The sequence below is a fragment of the Marmota flaviventris genome, chromosome 4, assembly GCF_047511675.1.
Source record: "Marmota flaviventris isolate mMarFla1 chromosome 4, mMarFla1.hap1, whole genome shotgun sequence".
In the NCBI taxonomy this organism is placed as follows: domain Eukaryota; kingdom Metazoa; phylum Chordata; class Mammalia; order Rodentia; family Sciuridae; genus Marmota; species Marmota flaviventris.
The window spans coordinates 32,132,551-32,150,062 of NC_092501.1; the positions used below are offsets into that span (position 1 = coordinate 32,132,551).

At 35.4% G+C, this 17,512-nt stretch overlaps 1 protein-coding gene across 2 annotated transcripts in view; it reads left to right on the top strand.

Moving 5' to 3' along the window:
- Window positions 1–12,874, top strand: part of LOC114088563 (cytochrome P450 2C18-like) — a 36,230-nt gene extending 23,356 nt beyond the window's left edge. For both annotated transcript variants that reach the window (XM_027930207.2, XM_027930208.2), the window contains 4 exons: window positions 2,395–2,536; window positions 5,080–5,267; window positions 10,771–10,912; window positions 12,693–12,874. In XM_027930207.2, coding sequence (XP_027786008.2) covers window positions 2,395–2,536; window positions 5,080–5,267; window positions 10,771–10,912; window positions 12,693–12,874 — 654 coding nt within the window. The remainder of the gene's footprint in view (window positions 1–2,394; window positions 2,537–5,079; window positions 5,268–10,770; window positions 10,913–12,692) is intronic.
- Window positions 12,875–17,512: the final 4,638 nt, after the last annotated feature.

The following is a 17,512-nucleotide window of genomic DNA, read 5'->3' on the forward strand; positions in this document are numbered from 1 at the left end:
TTAATATTAATTCTGCCTATTCAGAAACATGTGTGATTTTCCCATCTTCTTTGATTCTCTTCTATTTCTTTCTTTGGTATTCTATGATTTTCAGTGTAGATATCTGCACTTTCTTGGTTAGATTCATTCCTAGTAATGTTGCCATTTTGAGGCTATTTTGAATGGAATTGTTTTCCTGAATGCTTTCTCAGAAGATTCATTATTGGAATACAGGAAAGCAATTGATTTTTGTATGTTGATCTTGTATCCTGCTATATTCACGATTTTTAAAAAATTAGTTCTACATATCTGGGATTGAACTTAGGGGAACTTGACCACTAAGCCACATTTTGTATTTTAGTTAGAGACAAGGTCTCACTGAGTTGCTTAGTGCCTTGCTTTTGCTGAGGCTGGCTTTGAACTGGTGATCCTCCTGTTTCAGCCTGCAGAGCTGCTGGGATTACAGGTGTGCAGCAGCACCATGCCTCGCCTTAGGGAGGGGTACTTCTAAGTATAGGATCATGTCATCTGAGCTTATTTTCTGATCAAATGTGACTTTGTTGGACAATTGTGTCTGCTTTTCTTAAACTTAGTAGCAGATATTCATTTATCTAATGGGAAAGTAGCTTCATCTTCCCTACTGAGCCACCACTCACTGAATGGTATGGCTGTCTGTTGTTTTATTAATTCTCTTTCTACTGTAGCACCTGATATTTTTGGTATTCACCTGTCTGCTGCCTTAATGAAAATTTCCCACAGTCTTCCGACCTCAGTTTTTCTCTGTAGAACTGATGTTTCAATTCATACTTGGGGAGCTGCTACTCTATTGTGGGTTCCTTTGGTCTTCCATTTTCCTTAATTGCAGTACTTCTATTTTAATGACACTAAATGTTTCACTGCCTATTGCACAATATATTCCTATTTGGGTCTTCTTTGAAATTTTGTTTGGGCAATCTTAGAAAACTGGGTAAAGTCAATATTACCTTATCCAGGAAATATGCCTGTTGAGATAGCTGTCTCTCTAAATGTTGCTTACATATTATTGAACATCCTATAGTCCACCTGGAGCTTATATAAGCCCCATTAAATAAATTCTCACCTATGAACTTGTTATAAAAATACATATTTTATATATGTAATTCATGTGTTAGGGTTATTTTATATTTTCAAATCTTTACTCAGTATTTAAAGTTAACCTTTGTTGATGTCAACTCTGTGGCAAGTAATACCCTCAGTCCAAAATCAAAATTAGTTGTTCTTATCGAGTACTTTCTATTTCTCAATTTCCAATGTATGAGAGCTCTATTGAGTCAGCCCCTTATCCTCAGAATCTGCATTATCTCTACTCTTTCCCTTAATTCTCAATGAACAGTTAATACCTAAACACTCTGTCTTTGTGTTTGTGGTGTCTTTTTCAATTTGTATCTTAAGAATAGGGTGAATTTCCTGGTGAATTTATTCTTATAATTTTTTCCTAAGTTATCTGTTGCCTCACATACGAAATATATTCTCTTTTTGTTTATTTTAGACTGTGCTGCCATATTATCTTTTGCATATTTTCCAGTTCCTAATGAGTGTGTGGGAAATCCTAATTCCAAGTAAATTCTTTATCAGAAGAAGAAAATTGCATGTTCTTGATTTATGTAATTTTATCTACTATGATGTGGCCGTAATTTACCTATTTGTATCAATTATTATCATCTTTATGTACAAATAAAGGAAAACCAATTACCAGAAATTTAAAAATTGTATTTAGTCATCTAACATATAAGGAAGACTTGTGGTGGGCTAGACTAGGTTTAGTACCATAGCCGAGAAACATCAGAGACTCAGGTGCCTTCCATTTTCCTGCACCATATGTTATGTGTTGCATGTGGTTTGTCCCCTCCAAAACTTATGTTGAAAGTTGTTTCTCAATGAAACAGTGTTGAGAGGTGCCAGGACAGAATAAATCTCTTTTCTTTGTAAATCACACAGTTTCTGGCAATCTGTTATAGCAACAGAAAATGAAATAACACATTGTACTTAATATACTAGCTTTTATCTTCATGATTAAATCTTGCAATCTCAAAATGATTTCTGTCTGGCCTACACTATGGGTCTATCATTTTATGTATATATATTATGTAGGAAGAAGGAAAGAGAAATTGCATCAACAGACTTTCCCTTGTATTTTATTGATAAGAAATATGATACATGTCCTTCCTAGTTGCAAAAAGGATGGTGAATAGAATCTTTAGGCAACAAGGTGCAAACAGACATTTAGTCAATTTATCTATAGTTTACCATATCACACAGTAGCTTTTAATAATATTGTAATCTTTTGATTCTCTGTTGGCCTAATTTTATAACCGTATGATTGTAAATTATTATAAATAAATTAATTGTGAAATAAATGCATTGAATTATTTATAGGAAAAGGGCAATCCACAGACTGAATTTACCACTGAAGCCTTAATAAACACTGTTAATGATCTGTTTGGAGCTGGAACAGAGACAACAAGCACTACTCTGAGATATGGACTCCTGCTCCTTCTGAAGCACCCAGAGGTCACAGGTATGACTGCAGATGGTGAGCAGGGTGAATTTTACAATAGAAACTTGGCAAGACACTGCTAGTGTCCTCCACCTTATTTCTCTTAAAGAAGTTTCCTTATTGAATGTGCTGTGTCACCAGAGTACAAATGCAAATTACTTCTTCTAAAGTGTGAGAAGAGGAATAGAGGAAACAGGCAACAAACCTTCAACAATTTTCTAAAGCACAGAGGGCGGAAGAAAGGAATACAACTTAGCAGAGAGTTTCAAACTGTAGCCTGTATGTCAGAAGAAGTTGTAATACTGTGGAAAAGCCAATCTGTGTACCTAAAAATATCCATAAGGTTCAGCATTTAGAAGCACCATATATCAAACAAATTAGAGAAAACTGAGGCAGAAAATAGGAGTCCCTCTATGTGCAGGTACCCTCTGCATCCCCTTGAGCAGTTAACTGTTTTCCTCTCATAGGAACAGAGGCTTACTCTTTAGAAAAACTGAAACTAAGGGGTCCTGTAATCAATTTTAGAACATCAAAATAAAGTTTAAAAAAAATCACATAAACTTTTAGAAATATACCAGGTCTTATGTTAAGAAGAATGAATCAGAAGGGCATCTGAGTTCCAAAGAGCATCGATTATTTTGTGTGTTAATAGAAAATGTAAGAGCCGGGTGTGGTGGCACAAGACTATATTCCAACTATTGGGAGGTTGAAGCAGGAAGCTGAGTGGAAGTCAAGACTAGCCTGAGCCAGTCTGTCTCAAAATAAAACCAAAAGGCTTTAGGTATGGCTCAGTGCTGCAGTCTGGCTGGGCACAATCAGGAGCCACTTGTCAAAAGAAACTAACTTTATTTTTAGAACCACACACGCCAAACAAAACAGCCTCTCAGGAAAAACCCTCAGAGCCTCAACTGCCACCACCAGCTTTCCACAAGCCTCTCTCTCCCACACAAGCTTCTCTCCACCTCCCACAATCCTCCTGCTCTTGAGGTGGATTGGCTGGGTCACGTGGGCGGAGCCAAAAAAGTCCCCCAATGAGCAGCTCCGTGGTCTGAAAGGGCAGGGAAACAGCCCAATGAGCATCACCGCAGAGGAGCCAATCAGCTAGATGTTGCTGCTCTGCTGTGAGCCAATCATCAGCCGGCAGCTGGAAGTTTGCTGGGGCCCCTTCGGCTGTGGCTCTCAACAGCTCAGAGGTAGAGGGCCTCTGGATCAATCCCCAGGACAAACCAAACCAAACCAAACCAAAAAACACCACCCAAAAGAAAAATCCATACTAACACAAAAGAACAACAACAACAAAACCCCATGTTTTTAAATCCATCTTTGGTACAAATTTATTCCCCTTTTTCATTTTCACAGGAAGATACTGAGCATATGCTCCATCCAAATATTTGCAATCAAGGCAGAGCCAGTCAGGGGTTTCAGGAATCAAGAGAATTTATGTATAAAGATGGGAGTTTAAGGGAGTGAGGGAGGGTCCTGAACACTAGGCCTAGGAAACAACCAATTGTCCACATGAAGTATAAAGCAGGTGTAATCAAAGATAAAGAAAATAAAAGAGAGAATCTAAAGTTTAAACATTTAGAAAATTATTTCTAGAAGTTTGAAACATCAATCTAAGCATTTATATATAAGATAATAACCAGAAAATTAGGAATTGGCATAAGTTGTTCAAATATAAGTTAAACATATGCAATGAATGAAACATTAAACATTATTTGTGTGGTCATAGTGGTGTAAACACAGTACATTGATAAGATCAAAAATTGTGATCAAGATATATAGCAGTGGAGAGGGTAAGAATTTCAGGCATGTGGGTGTGCACATTTATTTGTGGTGTGTATTTTACAGGGAGTAGGAATGGAACTTAATCTTCCTTACCAGGAAATCATTAGAAATTTTCTAAAATTGGATAAATCAAGAAACGAAAATAGATAATTATTTAGGAATAGGAATATTCAGAAGATTTCTAGAATGACTCAAAATGGCTATCTTTAAGGAATGAGAGATTGGAAAGGGTTCCACTGAAAACCACACATGCACTCATACACAAAAAAACACACACGTTCACGCGTAGGCATGCAATCATATAGATCCATTAGTAGAATTTAATTTTATAATGTCATGTTATTTTGGTATAAAATTAATATTTTTTCTGTTTTTCTTTCTGAAGTGACAATTCTTTAATTAGTTATGTGATGACTTGATATTTTGAAACACTTATCATTTATAATTATATTTGATATATATGCTAATATGTGAGGCTTATATAAGTTTGTAGATATATTTTAATACCTAGCTTATAGGAGAGTCTTAAATGCATATGACTAATAGTATATGTATGTATGTATTTATCTATGTTTAACAGTATTTGTTGATAGATATTGATAAGTAGATATAGATAGTATCATGGTGATCATTTCTTATGTACAGAAGTATTTATTGCATATAAGTCATGTTTCTAGTACCTCCTGGATACTCATTAATGCTTCATATAACCCTAAAATATTTAAGAATTATACTATTTTTCTCTTTTTCATAAGTTCTCATTTGTATCTTATCAGCTAAAGTCCAGGAAGAGATTGACCATGTGATTGGCAGACATCGCAGCCCCTGCATGCAGGACAAGAGCAGTATGCCTTATACAGAGGCTGTCCTGCATGAGATCCAGAGATACATTGACCTCCTGCCAACCAATCTTCCCCATGCAGTGACCTGTGGCATTAAATTCAGAAACTATTTCATTCCCAAGGTATGATTTCTCCCACATTGCACTTCAGTGCTCTTGAAGTTCCCAACTTAGCAGAATGGTCCCAATCCTCTGCCAGAACAAGATGAGAGAAGTACAAAACTCACCCATGCAGCACCTTGATGGACTCACTGCTGGGTCAGATTAGGTCATGAAGCTCCCTAACTGTTCCTGACATCCAGCAGGGTGAACTCTCCCAATTTCTTCTGCTCCTTCCAGTTTGCTTTGTCTACTCTCAGCTGTTTACATTTCCAAACAAATTTCAGAATCAGTCTGTTAATTTTCTAAAACACTCTCATGGGATATTTTTCAGCATAATATGAAATCGAAAGATCAGCTTGGAAAGAATTGACATCTTGATATGTAGAAATATTTCAGTTATTGCACATTGTGTATGTTCTCATTTGGATTTTGTTTATTTTTTTTCAATAATATTTTATTTTCATTGGAGTGGTTTCCACACTTTTTGAAAGAATTTTTAATTAAGTAATTAACATTTTGAAAGCTAATATGAATTGTACAATTTAAATAATGCCTTTTCCATTTTGCTGTTCTTGGCATAATAACATATAGTTACAGTTTTACTTTGATGACTTTATATCTAGAATTCTTATTAACTTTGTTAATCATTGATAATAATTTGTGTTTAGATTCATTTGCAATGTCTTATGTACATTTCCTTGCTATCTGGTTAGTGTTGGTTTTATTACTATATCCAATTCTAGTGAGCTTAATTTTTCTTCTTACATAATTGTACTGGCTGAAATTTCTAGCACAGGGTTGAATAGAAGTGGTGTGTTGAGCAAGCTTTTAATTTTTTGGACTCTCACAGGAGGTGAAGATTTAACATCATATTACTGAGTGTAATGTTTTATGCACATTTTGGCAGAAGTTTCCCTTTTTCTTATTTGTGTTTGGTGTTTTCTTATATCATTTATGTTTGACAGTAATGTACAAGTTTATCAAATGGATTCTCTGCATCCATTGATCATGTGTTGATGGTCATATTTTTTGGTCTTTCTCCACTAAATATTCATATTTTATGTACAGACACATAGCAGAACTTAATCTTCTGTTTCAGTTTGTTAAAGACTTTTGTTTCTTCCCATATTTTTATTATTGCATTATTTTTGTCCATATTGATGGGATTTGTTGTTACATATTCAGGCCTACACATGATATAACAATATAATTTCACCAATATCACTTCCGAGTATTTTAATTCACATTTTTGACAGATTATTCTCCAATTTTTCTTCTTGAAATTTCTTTGTTGTATTTCTGTCAAAGAGAAGCTTGGTGTCATAGATAAGGGAGATGATATTTCCTACTTTGTGACTATTTTTATTGCCTTTCTATCCCCCACCCTCTTGTTTTTGTGGCCTCTTAGTTGTGTCTTTGGAATGCCTAACAATATTTTTCTAAGTACAGTCATATAAGAAAAGCTGCAGTTTCTGATGATGTTCATCTTCTTTGAGAAAGATTTCTACCCCTGCTCCACTAGATAGTCAGTATGCTACAACACCTCTTACCCTGACTCAGAATTGTTGACTAACACAGTTGAAAATTGACCAAAGCTCTCAACCAACTTCTGAGGTTCCTCCAGCTGTGCATTCTTGAACCAATTTTTACCTCGGAGCAGCTTTTCCAGTGAGTCTAATATAAAGTTTCTATCTTTATTTAGACTTTTTGGTCAGTATGCTCCAAGCTACTCCATTTCACTTAAAGCTGGAACATATTACTAATGAAATTTACATATTGTAAAACTAAAAATTGTGTTAAATGGTCAAAAAAGAATTATGATTTTAGTAGGTTAGAAATACTTTTTTCATCTTTTGGAGAAAAAGGAATGGAGGATCTTCTAGAGAGAAGTAATGGGCCTTGACCTGGTGATGACAGTTTTCAGACAAGGGTTCCTTTTTTCCAGTCACTCTGTTTTCAGCAAAGAATACTTGGCCTCTGTTGAATGTAGAGGGCCCAGTGCTAAAGGGAATGAGCTACTCCTTTCTGCGTGGTACAATCAGAAGTTGAGATGCTGCATAGCTTATTTTAATGACTCCCATGTGAATTATAAAAATAAGTTCTGCTATCACAGGATTGAGCCACTCAGCAAGGTGGACATATGGTCTAAGATAACTTGGCAAACTTCTTCCGTAATGGTCTAGATAGTAAATATTTTAGTCTTTTTGGCAATAGGGTCTCTCTTGTCACTTCTTGTCTCTGCCATAGTTACACAAAAGCCCTCATATATGATATGTAAGTGAATGAAAACTGTGTATTCCAATATGGATGGACAGTGAGTTTTAGAATTTGCACGTCACAAAATACATATATTTTTCAATTTAAAAGTTACTAGATAAAAGGCTATACATGAACAGATGACAGACTAGATTTGGATGGGTTGTGATTTACTAATTACTGGTCTGCGCCCTGTTCAAAGAACTTGCTGAATGACAGAAATGTTCTATGTCTCTGTTGCCCAATACAGTAGTTACTAGCTACTCATGCCTGTTCAGTGCTTATAATATGATTAGGGCAAATAAGAAATTTAAATTAATTTAATTTGTTTATAGCCATTTACTATGTATTTTTTGAAATATCAGAAGACAGCAGTTCAAATGTTACCAAAGAAAAATATAAGGGGATGAAAATGCTACTTACCCTGATTTGGTCATTACACATGTAGGCACCACAAGTAAGTACAAATTTAAAAAGAAATTGTTCACCACCAAAAGCCCTGAAAACAAAAGAATGCATTTAAGTGCTGTCTCACTAAGTGGCCAAAATTAAATTAAATTTGGACGAATCATTTATATTCTCTTTTATTATATTCTCCTTATATTTGTATGAAATATTCATTTATTTTTCTAAAAATACCCATGTATTTGATTCTATGATATTATCCTACATTACCCCATTGGAAGTATCATAAATATCTAGAGTGCACACATCATAATGCCTTTCTAAAATGTTAATCAGTCTGACAATGGAGCAATTGCAATTCATACTTAAGGACTTAATCAGAAATGTGGGCACAGTAAAACTGCCCCCCTCAACACACACACACACACACACACACAATTATAAAATGGTTGATGAAACAATTCTGAGAAGGATGACTTCCTCTGAGATGTAGAAGAGTCAATGATAATGACTGCATCAAAAATATTCATCTTTTTTTTTTATTGAGGAGTTCCTATTTCTTAGTGAGCAAAATACAGAATCCGGATCACAGTTGCATACATAGGGAAGAGGGTGAAAGAAGTGTCACTTGTGTGAAAGAGTACTACCCTAGAAATACACTAGAATATGACAGAACAATATGACAGAATATGAAAACAACAAAAAAATGCATTGAATATGACAGAATCAAGTCTTTCATCTCTGCCCATTTTACCTTCATTCATTCTTTCTCTAACACTCTTCTTTATATAGGTCCAAGTTTCTTTTTTAAATTTTTTATTGGCATATAATAATTACACAGAATAATAGTACATTTCATTGTGGCCAATTCATAATGCACATAACATAATTTGATCAGTTTCATTCCCCAGTATCTTCTTTTGTCCTCCTGTACTCCTCCTCCTCTTGATCCTCTCACTAGACTATACTGGTCTCCCTTTAATGTGTCTTTTTAATATATCTCTCTTTTTAATTTTAATGTATCTTTCTTTCTTTCTTTTTTTAATGCAGCAGGACCTGTTTTAGATTCATTTTCATTTACATGTATTAGTAGTTCATTCCCCTTTATTACTGAATAGTATTCCTTCCATTACAAAGAATACCATGAATTTATTCTCTACTCTGAGTGAGATGGAAATTTTTGGTTCTTTCTTGCTTTTGGCTTTTAAAATATAAATAATATGAACATTTGTGTAAAAATGTTGAGGTGGACTATATTTACTTTTCTATTAAGTAAATACCTAAGACTGAGATTATTGCATAATTTCTTAACTTTATGCTAAACTGACAGACTCAATTCAATATTTTATTTTATAATTTGTGCTTTATTTCCTATGTAAAAAATATTTACTAGTACAAGATTGCATAATTTGTCTTTATATTTTTCTAGAATTTTAATAGTTTTAGCTCCTACATTTAAATTGGTGATTCATTTCAAGTTAATTATTTGTGGTATGAAATAATGGTCATGCAATTCATTCCTTTCCTTTCCTTTTCTTGAGTCAAGATTTCTCTATGTTTCACAAGCTGGCTCCAAAGTCTTGGGTTCAATGCAATCCTGATGCCTTAGCCTCCTTTGCAGTTGAGGCTACAAGTATATGCCATCATGCCAAGCCTATGTGTTTCTCAAAAGTGTCCAGTCACTCTAGTACAATTTTTTTGAAAATATATCCTTCTATCTTCAAGAAATATTTGTATCTTCAGGAACCATTATATGATCCAATATACCACTCCTCTGCATTTATCCTAAAGACTTAAAGTGAGCATACTAATGTGATACATGCATTGCCATGGCCATGATCATAGCAGCATAATTCATTACAGTCTATATATGGAACCATCTTGAATATCAATCAACAGATAAATTAATAAAGAAAATGTGGTATACGTATATATACAACGGAGTTTTGTTCAACCATAAAAAATGAAACTATGTCATATCCAGGAAAAGAGATGGACTTTTCCTGGATATGACATAGTTATATGCATAATGCAGGATGAGAGTGTTATGTTAAGCAAATTAGTCAAACTCAGAAAGTCAAGGGACATATTTTTACTGTTACATGTAGAAGTTAGAAAAAATTCATAAAGAATGATCAGTGGAGAAGACAAAAGGGACCAGGGGGAGTTAGGAGGTGAGGAAAGAAGAAGGTGATTAGGGAATGATACTGACCAAATTATAGTGTTATATTATATGCAAGCATGAATGTAAAACAAAAAATCCTACCATTACGTATAATTGTAATGTACCAAAAATGTGAAAAAAATAAACATTTTTCACATTCTTATTTAAAACAAAAATGGAATATTAAAAAAAACTTTAGCATTAATTTGTGATCTTCAACATTTCACATTTCTATGGAGAATCAAATTTTGTGACAATGATAAATATTCAGTTAGTTTTTGGTGTACATTTTATTATTCCAGAAAGGTCTTATAAACAATATCCTGGACATTTCAAGAGCTGACAAAGACCCATTTTAAAGCAGAATCCTATACAAGATGTGTGAAAACTGAAGTGATAAAATAAGTATTGAGTAGGGGCAGACACTAGCATCCAAGTTTGATGATAAAGAGAACAGAAGGTTTGGTACTTAAGTACTCAAGTTCTCACTACGTCAAATGCTTTGGAGGCACTTTAGCAAGGTCGTAGCCACTGGAATTAAACTCATGCATTTATTACTTGGTTGCCTAATTGGAAATATCACTGCTCTTCTTTGGACAAGGGTTTCTTATCGTAATATTTGGACTAAGTAAAGTCCAAACTTTCCTCTAGCTCCATGACTTCTTTACAACTTGGTTTATCTGTGACTGTTCATTGCAGGGTACAACCATAATTACATCACTGACATCTGTGCTGCATGACAGCAAAGAATTCCCCAATCCAGAGAAGTTTGACCCTGGCCATTTCCTGGATAAGAGTGGCAAATTCAAGAAGAGTGACTACTTCATGCCTTTCTCGACAGGTAATAGAAATTTATTTCCATTGGTTTTTATTCAGAGAAGAAAAACTTGGGATCACTTAAACTTGACAATGCTTATTTGGGGGCTGGTAGAAATGTTCTTTGCACATGTCAGGAGCAACACTCCCAGTGCCCGTGCACTGTCCAAGATCAGGCTACAAAGTCATAACTGTGTCTAATTACTGGGGTGTTGGGAAAATTGACCTCGTTCTTCCAAAGTCAGAAAGCTACAGAGAAAGTAAATTGAGTCATGCCTCAAAATACAACACTGTACTCCAAGAACTCTTCTTAGAAGATTCAACTCATCTCCACTGTCCTCATTTGCCCTCTGAAAGATATCTAACTACACAATTTTAGTGAGTATCTTCCATGTGGGCCCTCTCATTCCTCTGCTGATCTCTTGGCATGGTAAGTATCTAGAGCACAGAATGGGCCACCCAAAGCAACCCACAACCCAGTTAGTCAAGCAGATGAAGAGATAGATTGTTGTAATCCAATATGACTAATCCTGTGGGAGAGAAGAAAGGCTTGTCTGTTCATAATTGCAGAGGGAGAACATGCCACCAGCCTTTTCTCTCATACCACACAGTGAAGCATAAAATGAATTGACTACTGTTCAAATAGAATAAAGAACATTAGAGCTGCTTCATAAGAGGCCAAGAAAAAGGACTGAAGAGAGGTAAAGGCATTTTAAGAGACAAAAACCAGAGACTAGGATATTTGCTCTTGATCAAGGACACCAGAGCCTTATGACTGGTAAATAAGGGTCAGCAAACCTTGGGAATAGTGCAGATTATTCTTTAAGAACACCAGACCACCTTTGTCTCCCTACATCTAGATCCTCCTTGGAATACAGGACCCTTCATATCTGAAGTGTGTGCTGAGTCTCTGGCATATCATTGCCTAAATTTATTCTTTGACTCTTCAGGCTTGCTTTTAGGTCTGGTACTATAGATACTATTATGAGAAGAACTGAGCCCTACCTTAATGGAACTCCTATTTAGGAGGCTAGAAAAATAGAGAATAATGATTCAAACTAACTATGCTTCAGTGCTGAGTAAAACCAAAGAGGACAGGAATCCACAGCCTGCAGGAATCACAAAGCGTGTAAAAGAAAAATGACAAATGTAAAAGAAAAATAATCTAGGATTTGAGAGAAGTATGAAGTGCATCCTAGTCAAAAGAACAGCATGAGATAAAGCTTGAAATTGCATTGTATGTTTAAGGCTGATGAGACTAGATAGATGTGACGAATGGGAGGAATGATCATGGAACTTCAGACTGGGAACAAGGAATACAATTAGTCAGCATGTGTTTCTGGGAAAAGATTGATGGAAACATGAAATGTCAAAAGAACAGTCTTACTTTGGACATGGTTAAGAAGTTCTTAGCATAGAGCTGATGGTCAATAAATACTGATGGAATGAAGAGTGTTGATAAATTATTAGGTGGATATCAGATGTTTCCATCCATTTGTTTAATGAGCCATCCTTTATATTTACTCTCTAAAACATTTTTAGTTTTAGATGGACACAATATCTTTATTTTATTTATTTAATTTGATGTCACACTGAGGATCAAATCCAGTGCCTCACATATGCTAGGCAAGTGTTCTACCACTAAGCTACAACCCAACCCTATATTTACTCTTTGTCTATCCATCCTTCCATCCATCCATCCATCCATCCACCCAATCGTTCATCACATAGTGACTCTGTATTCTTCATGTGTCAATCAGAAATAAACCGCACAGAATATTTACCCTCTCTTTTGATTATTTCAGGAAAACGGATTTGTGCAGGAGAAAGTCTGGCCCGCATGGAACTGTTTATATTCTTGACCACCATTTTACAGAACTTTCGCCTGAAATCTGTGGTTGACCCAAAGGATCTTGATACCACCCCAGTTTACAATGGATTTGTCTCTGTGCCACCTGCATACCAAATCTGCTTCATTCCTGTCTGAAGAAGTGCACTCTGTCTGGCTGCTGCTGTGCTGTCATCTGGAAATCTTCTCTTTGGGGTTCTTCCTCCTCCTCCTCTACAGGCTTGTCTTCTCTGACCTGCTTCTCACCACTCTATTTCTTTGAACTTCAGTGAACATCCAACCCCACTGGAGAGAGTTTCCTAAGTTTCCACAAATGCACGCTTCCTATTCACATACTGTAACACTTGCATTAGCCACAGTATATTTTAACAGTCTTGTGAGTTTTTACTATGGCATCACTGTTAAACCAATGAAAGCCTGGGGGTAATCATGTGAAGTGAAATAAGTCAGGCATAGCAAGATCAAGCCACATGTTTCACTTTTATGTGTAATATAAAAAAAGTCACACTCTTAATGATAAGTAATTGTTATCAGAATTTGGGAAGGGGTGACAATGTGAGTGGATGGGGAAAGAAGTTAGTTAAATAAAGCGTGATAAAGTGGTCCATGCATATAATCCCGTTGGCTGGGCAGTCTGAGGTGGAATGATTGCAATGATAGCCAGCCTCAGCAATTTAGGGAGATCCTAACATCTAAGAGTGATCCTGTCTTAAAATTATATATAACAAGTGCTGGAGATGTGGCTCAGTGGTTAAATACCCTTGGGTTCAATCACTGGTATCAACAACAACAACAACAAAAAACCACAACCCCTTCCCCCAAACAAACACACAAAAACCTTGGTGATTGCATTGAACATACCTGCAATAATACAGTAGAATTTATCCATGTTATGATCCTTGACATAAATATATCCATAATGTCCCTTTATCATGTAACTTAACACATTCATGGGTTAATAAGTTTCAAGGATTAAAATATAGGTGTTTTGGGGTATGAAGTCATTATTCAGCATATGAAATTATTATATCCTATTACTAACAAGATGATTCAGACAAGGCTTTGTTAAGTATCTTGTTCAGGCTCACAAGGAGATGAACCTCAGAGTCATCTGGCTTTAGAATAAAGGTTTCTAATCAGTTTATTTTAATTATTATTGGGTTCAGTATCTTTCTGTTTTATAGCTTTATTGGCAGGTAATTGACATACAGTTAATATATGTTAATATTTAGTGGAGATAACATATTTTCAGATTTCAAAGAAAAAGAAAACAGACTTCATAACAAGGATCAAGATTCAGGAAGGAATGCAATTTCTCAAAAGCAGCACAGTACACTAGAAATTACTAGAAATAGGCCTTGAGAATTTTTTTTGGGGGGGGTACCTGGTATTGAACTTAGGAGTGCTTAAACACTGAGCCACATCCACAGCCCTTTTTAATATTTTATTTAGAGACAGGGTCTTGCTGAGTTGCTTAGGGCATCAGTAAGTTGCTGAAGCTGGCTTTGAACTCGTGGTCCTCCTGCCTTAACCTCCCAAGGGACTGGAATTATAGGCATGCTTCACTGCATCAGGCTGCCTTGAGGATTCTCAGAGAAAGTGTTTTAAACCTAGAAACCTAAATTCAGCCAACATTCAACTAATTTATAACAAAATATCAGGAAATTGATTTTCTGTATTAGTCAGGGAGAGAGAGAGAGAGAAAGAGCAAGAGAGAGAGAGAGAGAGAGAGAGAGAGAGGAGAGAGAGAGAGAGAGAGAGAGAGAGAGAGAGAGAGAGAGAGAATATCAAAGTGATAGTAACCATGGTCCACTTTGTGCTTTGAATATGACCCTTGCTGCTCTGCCTCTGCAACTTATTGTTGAAATGGACATGTTTCTTTCTCTTCTTCTCTTTCTCTTCTCTCCCTGCTCTTCCTCAATCTCTCCCTTTCCCGAATCTCAGGGGAAACAGAGTTATCTGTTCCTGGGTACACACCCACCAAAGGAATAAAGTAATCCAGACTTTGGGGATGGTACCAGAACATCTCAGAAATGACTGTCTCCCAAATTAAAAAGTGAATTACAACACCAACAGAGAGCACATGGAATGTAGTCTTTGAGTCACCTCTTTAAATGCTCCCGTTTCCTGTTGATGGGCAGAATCTACCTCTGGGATAAGAATCCTCTGTGCTTCTTTTTTGGATCACAATGTAATAAACCTTCTTTTTCCTTTTTCTCTAAATCATGTCCTCGTTTTTAGATTGACATCAGGAACAAAGACTGAGATTTCAGCAACACTAGTTATAGATACATGGTAAATAGAAGACAAGGAATTTATTAAAGGAATTGGCTCACATGGTTGTGGCAACTGAAAAATTTTGCTAGGTGATCTTCACTCTGTAGAACAAAGAAAACCAGTGATGTGACTCAGTTAAAGTCTATGGCATGAGCATGGTAGAGTAATGCTCATTTGAAAACACCTTCACAGAGATACCCAGAAATTATGCTATTGGTTATCACTCAATCCAGTCAAGTGGAAGTCTAAAGTTGATTATATCTCCTTCGCCCTTTTGTTTTGAGAAGGGTGTTCTTGTAAACAAGAGAAAAAAACTTATTTTATGAAGTTAGCATCATCCTGATAACAAAACCAGTCAGAGACACATCAAGGAAAGAAAATTACAGACCAATATCCTTGATGAATAAAGATGCAAAAATTCTCAATAAAATTCTGTCAAATTACATACGAAAGCATATTTTAAAAAAGTAGTGCACCATGATCAAGTGGGGTTCATTCCAAGGATGAAGGTTGGTTCAGCATACAGAAATCAATAAATAGAATTATTGCATCAATATACTTAAAGATAAAATTATATGATTATATCAATTGATGCAGAGAAATCATTTGACTAAGTACAGCACATTTTCATGTTTGAAAAACTAGAAAAACTAGGGATAATAAGAACATAGCTCAACATTGTAAAAGCTAGCTATGCTAAACCCAAGGCCAACATCATTCTAAATGTAGAAAAATGGAAGCATTCCCTCTAAAAACTGGAACAAGACAGGGATGCTCTCTTTCACCACTTCTATTCAACATAGTCCTTGAAACTATAGCCAGTGCAATTAGACAGAAGAAAGAAATTAAAGGGGTACAAATAGGAAAAGAAGAACTCAAACTCTCATTATTTGCTGACAACATGATTATATACTTAGAGGATCCAAAAAATTCCACCAGAAAACTTCTAGAATTAATTAATGAATTCATCAAAGTAGCAGGATATAAAATCAATACTCATAAATCAAATTCACTTCTATACATCAGTGATGAATCCTCTGAAAGAGAAATTAGAAAAAACTACCTCATTCACAATAGCCTCAAAAAAAAAAAAAAAAAAAAAGAAATACTTGGGAATAAACTTAACAAAACAAGTGAAAGACCTCAACAATGAAAACTACAGAACACTAAAGAAAGGAATTGAAGAAGACCTTAGAAGATGAAAAGATCTCTCATGTTCTTGAATAGGAAAAATTAATATTGTCAAAATTTCCATACTACCCAAAGCACTATACAGATTCAATGTGATTCCAATTAAAATTCTATCATCATTTCTTGTAGAAATAGAAAAAGCAATATTGAAATTCAACTGGAAAAATAAGAGACTCAGAATAGCCAAAGCAATCCTTAGCAAGAAAAGTGAAGCAAGAGGCATCACTATTCCAGACTTTAAACTATACTACAAAACTATAGTAACAAAACAGCATAGTATTGGCACCAAAATAGACATGTAGACCAATGGGACAGAATAGAAGACAGAGAGAAAAACCACATAAACACAGTTATCTCATACTAGACATAGTTACCAAAAAGATACATTGGAGAAAAGATAGCCTTGTTAACAAATGGTGCTGGGAAAACTTGAAATCCATAGGCAGCAAAATGAAAATAAACCCCTATCTCTCACCATGCACAAAACTCAACTCATAGTGAATCAAAGACCTAGGAATTAAACCAGAGACCCTTTGCAAAATAGAGGAAAAAGTAGGCCCAAATCATTATCACATTGGATTAGGCCCTGACTTCATTAACAAGACTCCTAAAGCACAAGAAAAAAAAAATCAAGAATTTATTAAATAAATGGGATGAACCCAAACTAGAAAGCTTTTTCTCAGCAAAAGAAACAATCAATGAAGTGACGAGAGAGCCTACATTTTGGGAAAAAAATTTTGCCACATGCACCTCAGATAGAGCACTAATCTCCAGGATACATAAAGAACTCAAAAAACTTAACACCAAAAAGCCAAACACCCCAATAAATAAATGAACTAAGAAGCTGGACACACACTTCTCAGAAGAAGATATACTTTTGATCAACAAATATATGAAAAAAATGTTCAACATTTCTAGTAATTAGAGAAATGCAAATCAAAACTACTCCAAGATTTCATCTCATGTCAGTCAGAATGGAAGTTATCAAGAATACAATCAACAATAAATGTTGGCAAGGATCGGGGGAAAGGCACACTCATACATTTCTAGTTGGACTGCAAATTGATGCAACCAATCTGGAAAGCAGTAATGGAGATTCCTTAAAAAATAAAACTTAAAATGGAACCACCTTTTGATCTTTTTATACCACTCCTTGGTCTACACCCAAAGGGCTTAAAATCAGCATACTATAGTAACACAGCTCCACCAATGTTTGCAGCAGCTCAATTCAGAGTTGCTAAACCAGAGAAGCAACCTAGATGTCCTTCAATAGATGAATGGATAAAGAAACTGAGGTATATATGCACA